General features: G+C 45.0%; 1 protein-coding gene across 3 annotated transcripts in view; it reads left to right on the plus strand.

The window, feature by feature from the left end:
- Positions 1-12762, plus strand: part of Fbn1 (fibrillin 1) — a 204883-nt gene that overhangs the window by 99591 nt on the left and 92530 nt on the right. For all 3 annotated transcript variants that reach the window (XM_057780310.1, XM_057780311.1, XM_057780312.1), the window contains 3 exons: positions 4659-4784; positions 7520-7678; positions 12091-12270. In XM_057780310.1, coding sequence (XP_057636293.1) covers positions 4659-4784; positions 7520-7678; positions 12091-12270 — 465 coding nt within the window. The remainder of the gene's footprint in view (positions 1-4658; positions 4785-7519; positions 7679-12090; positions 12271-12762) is intronic.

A 12762-nucleotide genomic window follows, 5' to 3' on the forward strand; every position in this document is an offset into this window, starting at 1 on the left:
ACATCAAAGATTGAGATTTATAGCTGTGATTTGAGTGAGGGGATCAGAGCTCACAGGCACCTTCTTACTGGCTTCTCTGAAGACTGAGGAGCTGAAGGAGCTGTGTGCTGCAGGAGCAGATGCACCTCCCCCTTCTGGAAACCCAGCCCATATGTGCATAGGTTACTGTGGGAGGAAATTAAGAAACAAAAAATGTAGTTAAGGGATTATGTCTTATTTCTGGAAGGAATCCCTTGAATTAATGATTAACCTTTAATGTTTGGGAATTTAGATTATCATCAGCCCAGTCTCCAGCAACCCTAAGAGCACGGCTCAATGCAAAGGAATTTTAACCATGTGGTTCTTAACATCCATATACTCCCTGACACGTGTGTTAAAAAGCTTGGGAGTTTTCTTTATGACACTCGTATCATATTTACCTAATGGCTACTTGCTTTAGGATTCCTGTCATGTTGGGCACCATTGAGCATCCCTGGGGCTGTTTGACCCATAACCATAGGTGGAATTCCTGGTCGCTGTGCTCACCTCTCCACCCAGCATAGTTATCCCCTTGCACATTTAATGGAGTAGTGTGGTATAGACTAAAGAGCCTTGTGAATGAGGTGGGCCTGGGCCCGGGCCTGTTAAAGCCCTACTTCTCTTTATGGTCTTAGTTACATCAGGTGTCAGCTCTGCCAACAAGCTGATAGAGGCCCTTTTCAGTTCTGTAACCCAGACTCTGCCTCTCCACTTACTCCTTCCTGGTATCATTGTGTGGCTAAAGCAGCATTGACTGCTTGTCAATTGAAGGTTTCTTATAGGCTGCATTGGTGCAGTAAAATCAAGTTCACGGATGCATAAATCTGTAGTGTCACCTGCTACGGTGTTTAGACTGCTCCCCCACTCCCACCTGGGCAGTAATGGAGATATCTAGGATCAGGCAGTTGGCTCTCTTGTCAAGCCACTCTTGTGGACTGAGTTCTGGACACCTGAGTGTCCAGGAATATCTTCCTTGGTGCCGAGACAGGCAGGTTCCATCAAGTCTGTTCTTCCCCTGCAGAGCCCGGGATAGGGATGTGGAGTAGGGAGGGGGAAAAAGCCTGGTGACAGCAAGTGAGGCAGAAGGAGAACAGGCCAGAGGGCTGGCAGCCTGTGAAGAGGAGGGAACTGCTGGCCGCTGTTGTGGCTAGCGTAGCCATCAGGGGAGCTTCTCACCAGTTAGCCATGCCTTTCACCTCCACCCTTAAGGAGATCTGGAGAGGTGTCCAGACTGCAAAAGTAGCTCTTGTCTGCCAGTCCCGGCTGCACCCAGCAGGCCTCCCAAACTGTTTTCCGTTCATGACTGGCATTTGATAAAGACTGCTTTATGGGAACCGTACTCAAGACACTGGTTTTGGATTCCGTTTCTTGGGATGCCTGAAATTCTCCTAAAAGGAGAGAAGTGTAGATCTGTAGGAGCCCGGGAAGATAATGTACCAGGAGGAAGAGGGCTAGCCTGTGACTAGTTAAGATGCTTTGCTCATAACCCGTCCCTTAAGGCACTTCCACCCCATCTGATGATGAGATCACAGTCCCCCCACCCCTGGCCCCATTGTCATTCTGAAACCATGCAACTGAGATCAAAGTGATTTGTGAGAGTAGAAGGCAGAAGAGCAGGTCACGGGGACAGGACATTTGGGGAATTCTAAAGTATTTGCATGCCTGTGTGTGTGTGACAGTTTTGTCTCCTCCTGTTTCATCTTGGTGAGTGAACATTAAGATGTATGTTCCACTAGAGCTCCTGACTGGTAGCATTTGAGGACGTACGGCAAAGCTGGACTTCTCCAGCCCTAGCCAGCTGGTGACTTGGGTTTACCATCCCTGCAAATGATGAACCTGCTTGCTTCCCTTCACCCCCTGGCTTGACCTTGGCCTAGGCATGTCAGGAGTACTGATATTTTGGAGGCATGATTTTACCTGGTTTCCCAGGCTGGCCTTGAATTTGGCTTGTAGCCTAGGCTAGCTTTTAACCCTTGAGTCTTCTTCCTCTGACTCCCAAATAGCTAGGAAGAGCCCCCCCCCCCCCCCGTAGGCCTGGATCTTTTCCTACTTCAAGCTTTATTTCTTGTTAGTTTTCTGTGTGAGACAAGCACACCCAAACATCAGACATATGGAAGTAAGGTCCCATAACCACACCAACATGGCGAGGATTAGTTGATTTAGGATTTTCGACATGCCCTGGCTCTCAGCACACTGAAACTTGCATTGTCATCACTGTTGCTATTTTTAACAAATGATGCCATTGTCACTGGTTGGCAGGTGGAAGATATTACCACATCCTGACAAAGTTAGTTACGTTTCCAAAATAACATTTCCTGATCATTATGGTATCTTAATCTCTTTGGATATTGATGTGTTATGCTAAGTGGCTTAACCAACAATGCTAGCATTTGTCTCTGTTAATAGGCTGGAAAGCTATTTTAGCAGATCATCACATGACCTTCGTTAAGCATATGTGATGCTAGCATTTGAGGACCCTTTAGAAAGGCATCCTGGGAAATTGCCACAACCAAACACCATGACAGGCAGCTTATAAAGGAAAGCACAGAATTTGCGACTCACAGTTCTGGAGGTCTGGAGTCATGGGGAACATGGCAGCAGGCAGGCAGACGCAGATGCTACTAGAGTAGCAGCTGAGAGCGCACATCTGGATCCACAAGTATGAGGAGGGGCGACAGAAGAGAGACTAGGAATGGTGTTGACTTTTGAGACCTCAAAACCCACCCCCAGTGACACACATCTTCCAACAAAGCCACGCCTCCTAATTTTTCCCAAACCGTTCCACCAACTGGGGACCAGGTACACAAATCTATGAGTCTGTTGGGGCCACTCATTCAAATCACCACAACGTCTTGCCTTGCACTTATGTCTTCCTGTCATTAAATGAGGTTTGAAGTTTTGCAGGCTCATCCATAGACTGATTCTGTGCTCAGAGTAAGTGGGACAACAGAAAGACAGGAGGATACTGAAAACGGAGCTGTTGTAAGGAGTCTAGGGTATGGTGCTGAGTCTTCCACTGTGCCACAGCAGCATCCCTGCCAGGCTGCTTCTCTCCTGGAATAGCCTTACCTTTACCAGGGGCAGATTCACAGTGATGGTGCCGGGTACCAGAGCTTTGACTCTGTGCTCATAGCTTTGACTCTGTGCTCAGTGAAATATCACTTCAGCCTCTAGGCTAACATATAAGAATGGTGGCTTTGCTTTGCACGAGGCTAAGCAACGTGGAGATGGTGTCACTGCCGACTTTGTGACTATAAGGGTCAACTTGAATGAGAAGATGCTTGAAGGGATGAGAATGTACTTAAATGTGGTCCACTTAGAACCCTGCTTTGTTTTTAAATGAAGAAGAGCCCGTGGACTGGAGGAAATGTTTCTATTTCATGATCCTAAGCCTTCCTGAGTGCCAGCAATGCCAGCCTGGCTGCAGTGGTTCCTCCAAGAGGCTTGGGCAAATCCTGCCTTTCCTTGGCATAGTGTAGGCTGCCCTTTGAGCTGTAGTACAGTGTGCTCCCTATCTCTTTGCCTCCCTTCCCTGCCACTATTGATCCACATCAGTGAGAGTTTGGGCGTTTGAAAACCTCCCTTTGAGGAAATGGTTAGATTCTTCCCAAATGGGACACTTATTGTTTCCATGGAGGAGAGCAGTGGCCTCAGGCCCTAGCAGCTGGTCTACTTTGGCCTTTATAGCACCCAAGGTATTTGTTAAGGGATTTCCTTAGGATTAGTATGTGGGGGAAAGAGGGAGAAATGGGCAGAATGTGAGGACAGATCGGGTGAGCTGTGTACATCCCAGGAGCAGTATCTGATGATGGCAGAGGCTGCTGTGGCGAAAGTGGCCTGGGTGGTGTGGAGTCAAGTAGCCAAAAGATCTCTACTGGTGTCTTATTGCATTGAGATGACCAGACTTTTAGCTATCTTCCATGATTTCCTGTTAGATATGGGGTACCCAGGCAGGGTGCGACCTCAGGCAAAGTAGCCCTATGCAGCTCAACGATCCCTGACAGAACCAAAAGTCAAAGCCGGTCCATTGACCCCGTCTCCAACAACAGGAGCAGTAAGTCCTTCCTTGAAGAGGAGGCTGACTCCAGTACCCAGTGTCTAGTTCACTCACCAAATACACATCCTTCCAACGGAGGACCATCATCATGCTCACTTGGATGTGCTTCTGAGAAACACTTCCTACCCCTAGTCTGATTACCCCAAGTCACCCACTCCTAACTAGTGCCCAGGCCACAAGGTCTTTTTTTGAAGGATCGAAGTATCTTCCCCGTGGGAAATCTGGTTGAAAACAAATACAGAAAATGTTGAGGAATATAGAATAGTTAGCAGAGGAGTTTAATGTAGTACAAAATATGCATAGAAAGAAAGGTTGTCAAAATGATTATGCATTTGGAATATAAGCACACCTGCTAGCCTGTTAGCGTCAGGTTCTAAGGAGGGTTGGCTTCTTTGGCTCCATCTCTTGAATTTGGTAAACCCTGGGGGAACATCTGCCCAAATAGGCTCTTCTCTAGGCAGCTTTAACTTGGGGCAGACTAGTGCTTCCTAAGACTGGGCTTCCCAAGCACTCCGTCTGCGTCCGTGTAGCCGCGCAGCTCCTATCATTCCCTCCAGGTAACAGGAGCTCCCTTTTATTGCAGATATCGACGAGTGCAGCACCATTCCCGGAATCTGCGACGGTGGGGAGTGCACCAACACAGTCAGCAGTTACTTCTGCAAATGCCCCCCGGGATTTTACACCTCTCCTGATGGCACCAAATGCATAGGTGGGTTGAATTACAGGCATGGATTTTATACATCATGACCATCTCTCTGGATAAGTTTGCTAATGGGAGCAGTTGAGGGGAAGATGAGCATTTGTGGAAATGCATTCAGCCATGGAGCATCCTGTTGGGTGGTAGCAACATCTTGTGTCCTTGTTCATGGATTTGTTGCCGATGTCCTCAGCGCGTGAGTTAAGGCTCAGTTGTCTCTCTATGACTGTTTTTAGCTGTGTTGTCTCTCTATGGCCACCTTTAGTCACTTCCCAGAATCTATGCTAATCTAGGTCTGACATCTCGTAATAATCTTTAATTGATCTGGCTTCTATACGATCTACTTTGTCCGATATACCTTCCTAATATAATGATTTGGTTAAATAACATTCTTGCTCAAACATCTCAGGTATTTTTCACCAGGACACAGAAACTAGTGATCTTTGATCTGTGTCCAGGGATTCTACGTACACTGCAGCCGTGTCAGTACCTACATATATACATACATACTCTAGGTAAGGAAGCACATGCACACACCTGTATGTGCGTACGCACAAACACACACATGCACACACTTCAGGCATGGCAGCTCTACTCTTACCGGTTTTGGTGTTTTGCTTGCATGAAGACAGAAACTGAATGAAGGTTTAATTTATTCTTTTTTTAAAATAATAATTTATTTTATTTTTAATTATGTGTATGTGACTTCATGCACGTGTGAGCACAGGTGCCTGTGGAGGCCAGAAGAGGGTACTGGACTCCCCAGAGCTAGAGTCACCCGATGGTTGTGAGCCTCTTGATCTTGGTCTTCTGGGGACCAAGTTCAAGTCCTCCCTCTTCTGTGCCATTTGTAAATCAATGGCTGCCAGGAACCCACTAGCAGCTCGTCATTTCAGCCCCAAAGGTCCCCATTTTACCGCCCTGATCAAGAGTCTTTGATTTGAGAGCATTTAACATACTAGTCAGCTAGATCTGGAACAACTTGGTATCAGTTAATTTTCAAAACAATAGGCATTAACCCATTACGAGTTTACCCTTGGCAGCTGTAGGTCCCAGCTCTGCTCGGAAGGAGAAACCAACAATCTGCAAGTTACGTGAACGCATTTCACAATTTGGTCAAGTGTTTACAACTGGGTTTGGACCACCAATTCCATTCAAACTGGGATGTAAACCAGGCTTGAGAATCTCTCCCCATTCTTTAAAGTCTTTGGGTTCCACGTCCAAAATATGTACTATCCTAGCACATAAAACATCAGGACCTTTGAGGCTTTTAAAGTTAGAATGTTGGACTCCCATTTTCCCGCCATTTTCCTGGAGAGGCAACCCTCCGAGGGCTTCACAGGGCTGGTTTGTCTGCACACCCGCAGACTTCTTCCTGGATCTGGCTGGAATGAGACCATTCTTGCTGAGCCAGCTGTCCAGAAGTACAGGAACCAGGACCAACACTTTCTGGGAATTATGTCTGTGCTTGCTGGGGGTAGAAATACCACTCCAAAATTGTCCTGTGTCTGTGATGCTCACCCTCAGTCTTTTAGGGTTTGTTTAGGTTGACCTCCCCTTCTTTGCTTAAAATAAGGTAAATGTCCCTAAACTATGCACACTTATCTTTATGCGTCTCATCAATAAAGCCATCAGTATTTGAAGGCTTTGTATTCTAAGAATGACTCAGACAACAAGTGTATGTGGGTGACCCTCTGTGGCAAGACTTGATGCTTAATCAGATTTATGGCACATAAGGAAGGGATTTTGACTGCGGAAATGTCTTTACACATGACATTTCCACGTATCTCATTTTAAATGAGAAGCGTATTTCAAATATTATCTACTTTCTCAACTTGATTGTGTGTAAGACTGTACAGAGATGTGTTTGGCTTGGAGAACCACACCCTCCACTTGTGTAGATAGCGATAGGCATTTGCACTTGGTTATGTGTCTCCTTCTTTTTACAGGGCCATCTCTTTTCCTCTACCATAAGCTCTTTTTGGTAGCTGAGAGTTGCACTATATAGTGTGTCAGCTGTTGTCATGACAATCAGACATGATGTCATCCAATAAAAGCGATCTATAGGAGTGTGCCTCCCCATGCTGCTTCAGTGGAATGCTTTTCTGCCAAAAAGCAAAGAGCTCATCTAGAACTGTTGGGTCCTATAGGACTAAGCAGCTACAGTCATTGGTGTTTTGGAATTTGTTAATAATTAACCCTTTGAAAAAAATTAGTCAAAGCCTCAGGACAAAAGGGAACCCGATTAATAGATGTTAGATCTGGCTGAAAACTGGTTCATCCCTCCAGATGCAACCTCACAAGTCTGGGGCGCAATTTCAGACAAAAATCAATGCCACAGATTAATGTTGTTTTAAATGCATTTATATAAATATTTGCATGCAGCTTGAATTAAGTAGTTTAAACCAAAGACAACCCAGTATGTCTTTAATATAAAAACAGGTTTTTAGAAATACCTGGCTGCCACCACCACTGCTTTCCTTAGTTGTGTTTTCTATGGCACATTGATTTTAACCTTTTCTTCCCACCTTGGGTGTGAAATATGGAATTTTGGCTAAGTGCCCCTGTGTGCAAGGGCAAGGGGCAAGCCATACTGGGCCAGTGGGATGTTTGACTCTTCCTTTCCAGAGTACACGCTCATGGGTCAGTCTGTCATAGCCCCAAGGTGAAGCGTGGAGGCGTGGAGGCAGAGGAGTGTCATCTCAAGTTCAAAACAAAGGCCGCATGTGTTTCTGTTGTTTTCTCAGACGTTCGCCCTGGCTACTGCTACACCGCCCTGACAAACGGACGCTGCTCTAACCAGCTGCCGCAGTCCATCACCAAAATGCAGTGCTGTTGTGACGCTGGCCGGTGCTGGTCTCCAGGGGTCACTGTCGCCCCCGAGATGTGTCCCATCAGATCAACTGGTAAGAGCCCGTCTGTATCATCTATAGCCTATCGGAACACAACCCTTCCAAGCCCGTGGCAGAGTGTGCAGTACTGATCCAGGTGAAACACAGGCAAATAGATGAGATTCCAGAACATTTAAGTGTGGGCATGGAGGAATCCGCCAGATGTTTCTATATCTGCTGGTGACTTAGTTCTCTCATTGCCCAGGAGCCCAGCCTTCTCAGGAGCCTTTGTTTTCTCCTGTTCTCCCTGAGGGACTTTGGTGGCTCTCCTGGGCCACTTACCAGTTCAGCGGGATGAATCCCAGCTCCCCCGCTGCATTTATCTCTCCTCTTACCCTAACGTTCATCACTTTTCTCTTCCTTCTGTCAAGCCCTGTTTTACCTTTCCTCATAGCTTCTCATTTGTCTGCCGTGTCCTCTTCATTTCCACTAAAAGCCTGTTGGTCTGCAATCCAGATGGATGGCGTGGCTTCCCACGCAGCCAGGAGGAGATCCTGCCATATACATTCCCAAAGTATAGCTCACCTGACAATAGCCTTAAAAGGTGTCTCTGGAGAGGCTGTAGAAAAAATGTCCAGGATATTTTCGTTAGGATGAATGTAGGTGCTATTTGGTGACCCAAATGACACCTTTTCCTACAAAGAAATATTTATAATTTGGCATATCATTTTGAGTCTCTGAATCTGAACCCAGTTGTTAATGGTTATGAGTTTTATTTTCTAATTTAAATTATATGGTTGCATTTCCCTTAAACAGTCTTCGTATTTTTAAAGTAAATCAGTTACTTTCCCCCTGAAATATCTGTATAGTACATGCCTTATCTACTCCCTTCTCCCATGATCCCTGCTGGTTACATACCCTCTAGAGGGCTAAGGCTCTGTGCAAACACGACCTGATCCCCCAACATGCCAAGATAGCCACAGTGGGAAGTGTGACCTCATCCCTATCACCCTCTGGTCCTGGTCTGTACTTTCACTGTGCTCAAGAATGAAGTCACTCTGCTTGCGCCTATTTAAGTCCATGAGTTGCTCTGTCACTACTTAATAATCTCACTAGGATGTCTTAGTCATCATTGCAATCTTAGATTGCTCACGTTCTCTGTACTTCTCTAGTATCCAGCAAACTCTTGCACGTAAGAGACATACGGGTAGAACATATAGCCCATGAAATATGAGTTTCTCCACAAATTTCAACTGAAGACGGCCCTTTTAGCTCTGTTTAATTTGATTCCTGAAAGGCATGTGTAGATCGGGGAATTGAGAGAGGCCATGACACTGAAAGGGGAGGAACTCAGGACTGGTGGGATGCTTTGTAGAGTGCGGCTCAGGATGTATAACTCTCATTGCAGACTAGAGGGCCATCCTGGGTGTCCATAGACAACGCTGTTCACTGCTGAAGATTGTATGTGTGGATTAAAGAAGTAATATAATCTTCCTGTGTCTCCATACATACACACATATGATTTAACAAGTCATGCATTTTGGACACACTGTCTATATGCCCTCAAAACCCTTCCTCTTAATTTGCTGCAGATCTGTTCAATAGATCAGTGTTTAGAAGCACATGGCTTCCTACCAAGATGCATGACTTGGATATCAGAAGAACTGTTTCTTAAATGCATACATCAGTTTGGGAATCAATAGCATTGGTTGGATTCCTTGTATTGAGACCTTGAGAATGGAAGAGAGTAGATGCAGGAGCCATCAGGAAGACCTCACCCAGGAAGACTCAAGTTGTCATGGGTGATTTTGCAGGGGGTTGAAAGACGTAAGCCTGACACAGACACAGGGCAGATGCACTAACCGTGCACACTTGCCTGACACAGGCACAGGGCAGATGGACTGACCGTGCACACTCGCCTGACACAGACACAGGGCAGAGCGGACTGACAGTGCACACTCACCTGACAGAGCACAGGGCAGAGCAGACTGGCAGTGCACGCTCATTTGCAGGTCGGCTTCCCTTTGTTCACACTTTCCAGGACAGTTCTATTGAGTGTTGAGCTCTCGCCTGTGGAAAGTGGATGTGTGAGAAGACTTAGTCAATTCACTCTTCCTTCTTCCTTCCTTCCTTCTTCCTTCCTTCTTCCTTCCTTCCTTCCTTCCTTCCTTCCTTCCTTCCTTCCTTCCTTCCTTCCTTCCTTCCTTCCTTCTTTCTTTCTTTCTTTCTTTCTTTCTTTCTTTCTTTCTTTCTTTCTTTCTTTCTTTCAACATCACTGTGCTTCATCTCTGGGTTGAATGGAGCCAGAAAAGGTAAAGGTTCTAGAGAAAACTTATCCCTGGCTACTGACCTTTAATGTGTAGGGGCTCATAGCTAAAACCATTAACCTGTAGACTGGAAGGAATTTAGGGCCCAGTAAGATACATTTCTTACAGGGTTAAGGTGAATTTAATGGTGTTCTTCAAGTAATATGCCTGCCTAGTTAGCAGAAATGCTGATAAGCCATCCAACCTCTTTTGCAAATCCCAAAAGAATTTTCAAACTAGGTTGACCTGGTGAATTACAAATGCTTGGAAGCAAACTGTTTCCTTTAATATAGTCAAGATTCAATTAAATCCAATACATGCTGAAATCCTCTTATGTGTAATTTATGGGGCTAGGCTGAGAGTGAAAATTGACTATGGTGTATATGTGGTCCAGATTTAAAGGGCTGCATAGAAACACAGTGAAAACATTATCAGGGAATAAGTGATGTGGTGTAGCTAGGTGACAATTTTGTAGGGAGAGTCACTGTGCTTTAGTAAAAAGAAGCTATAGCATCCTCAGTCAAGAAAAACACAGGTTAAAAAATAAAATAAAATAAAATAAAAAAATAAAAAAAAACTCTTCCCAAAACAGCGAGATACCAAGAATTTGTGGGTCAGTATAGTAATGGAATTCTCTAGCAGTTTAAACTAGATCTGAGTTATAGGCATAAAGTCAGACTGAAGAATGCTCAGGGATGGAGTAGCTAGTAGCAGTGGAGTGTGTGGAGTTTGGTGAGTTAGCCAATCCAAGTTGGCAGATGTCCCATGAGGCTGAGTTATGAATGCATTTCAGTAGTCCACAGGAAAGAAAAGCATTAGCCTAATTTATGCAAAGTCTAACACTATGTAGAAACTGTCTATATAAGAATCACTTTGTGACTGTGATGATAAAGTTATCGACACTGAAGACAGAAAGCAAAGATGAGAAATCTCTCTGTTGTAGAAGGGACCGTGAGACCTGCAGCCATGCGATGAAGCTGCAAATGAACGAAACGGATAGACCTGCAGCTAGAGGCTGTCCAAAGTGCTGTTCTGGAAACTCAGGGAAAGGATGTCACAAGCCAACAAGGATTTATTCTGAGGGAGTCCTGGTACTGTTAAAAATAGTATTCGGCCACTTAGCTTCCACACGTTCTAGAAGCACTCTTGGATTTACACATTACCTCTCTACTGAGAAATGAAAAATTTGACTTCTTCTCTGAGCTCCAAACTCTCTTCAACAACTGTTGTGTGATATCTCCTTTTGGCTGCCTCACATCTCCTAACTCAAGTGCACAAAGTCAAAATTTGGCTTCTGCCCATCACACCAGTCCCCGCCCTCTGACAGCCATCCTCTCAACAGTAAAGGACAATAGTGTTTTCCTACCTGAACAACAAAATCACTAGTAGCCATTCTTTATTTCTTATTCCCATGGTTCTGGATTTATCCCAACACCATTTATAAATTACCTTGGAGCAGGTTGTGCCCTCTGACAGCTCCATCTCTACCTCCCCTGTGCACCCATCATTATCTTGTCCTTGGTTTTCCACACAGGCCTTCCTTCCCTGCAGTACTCTGTATCAGCAAGAGCCATCTGAAAGATTCCCCTGGCCAGATTCTATCCTGCAGGAGATGGAAGTGGATTCCCTTTGCCCATAAAATAAAATAAAAACCAAAGCCTTACCAAATAATAAAATAAAATAGGAACTCATGTAGCCCAGGCTTGACCTTCCTCTTCTGCTTTGCCTGTGGTGTCGTCTGTTTTGTGTGTATATGAGTTTTAAAATCATTAACGTGTAATGTAATGAGTTTCATTATAGCCTTTTCATTCATCCGTGTCATTGTCTGCTTCTCTAATTAGTACCCAAGCCTTCTGATGTGCTTTTTCGATCCCTGTGACAGCCATACTGGGGCTGACTAGAGAAAGTGACACCTAATATTTTTTTCTGGTGAATGCAACTTGTAAATACCTTTCTAGATTTTGAAAGGAGCGTGTGGTGTCTGCTCTGGAGACATTTTTTTTTTTGGCTTAAATTTTGAATTATTGTCTCAATGTGGCTCTTGTGTAGGTATTAAGAATATGAACGAAGCATTCATTCCGATTGGCCAGTGCAGTTTGGTTTCTTTAAGGGGGCATCCTGTTTGGCCTCCCAGCAGCCATGGCTCTGCTGATTGTGTCCTGTTGTTTTGTATTCTTCCAGAGGATTTCAACAAGCTGTGCTCTGTCCCTCTGGTCATTCCTGGGAGACCAGAATACCCTCCACCGCCCATTGGCCCTCCACTTCAGCCCATTCCTCCAGGCTTTACTCCTGGGTCTGTGATTCCAGTCCCCCGGCCACCACCAGAGTATCCGTATCCATCTCCGTCGCGTGAGCCACCAAGTAAGAAGTCGAAAGCTTCCTTGTTCTTTTTCTTGCATTAATCAAGTCATATTTTTGGTTTATTAAATATTTATACCAATTGTTAGATTAAAAACTTTTTACATTTTTTGCATATTTCTTAATTTTCCCATTTTATAAATAAGAATGGGAGCCTTGCATGTTCCGGAGATGAATGTCCTTTTGTTATGGATATCTTCAATTAAATGTGGGAGCAGTATGGGAAAGACCGAAATCTGATTCAGAGAATGTATTAATGGCAGAAGATGTGTAAAATTATTCTTTGGGTCATTTCGTGTACAAAGTAGTTACCTGCCAACACCGCCCTGGCATAGCTATTTTCCGAAACTGGAGGCTTGAGAGTAAGGGTGTGGGTGGGGTAGGGAGAGACAGGCAGAGAAGCTGGGGGTACAATGTGCTCTCTGAAAGCTGAATGGGATTGTGTTCTAGTGGCTGGCTCACCCTTGGTGGCTCTTTGTCTAGGACTTGGCATCT

The sequence above is a fragment of the Chionomys nivalis genome, chromosome 9, assembly GCF_950005125.1.
Source record: "Chionomys nivalis chromosome 9, mChiNiv1.1, whole genome shotgun sequence".
Classification (NCBI taxonomy): domain Eukaryota; kingdom Metazoa; phylum Chordata; class Mammalia; order Rodentia; family Cricetidae; genus Chionomys; species Chionomys nivalis.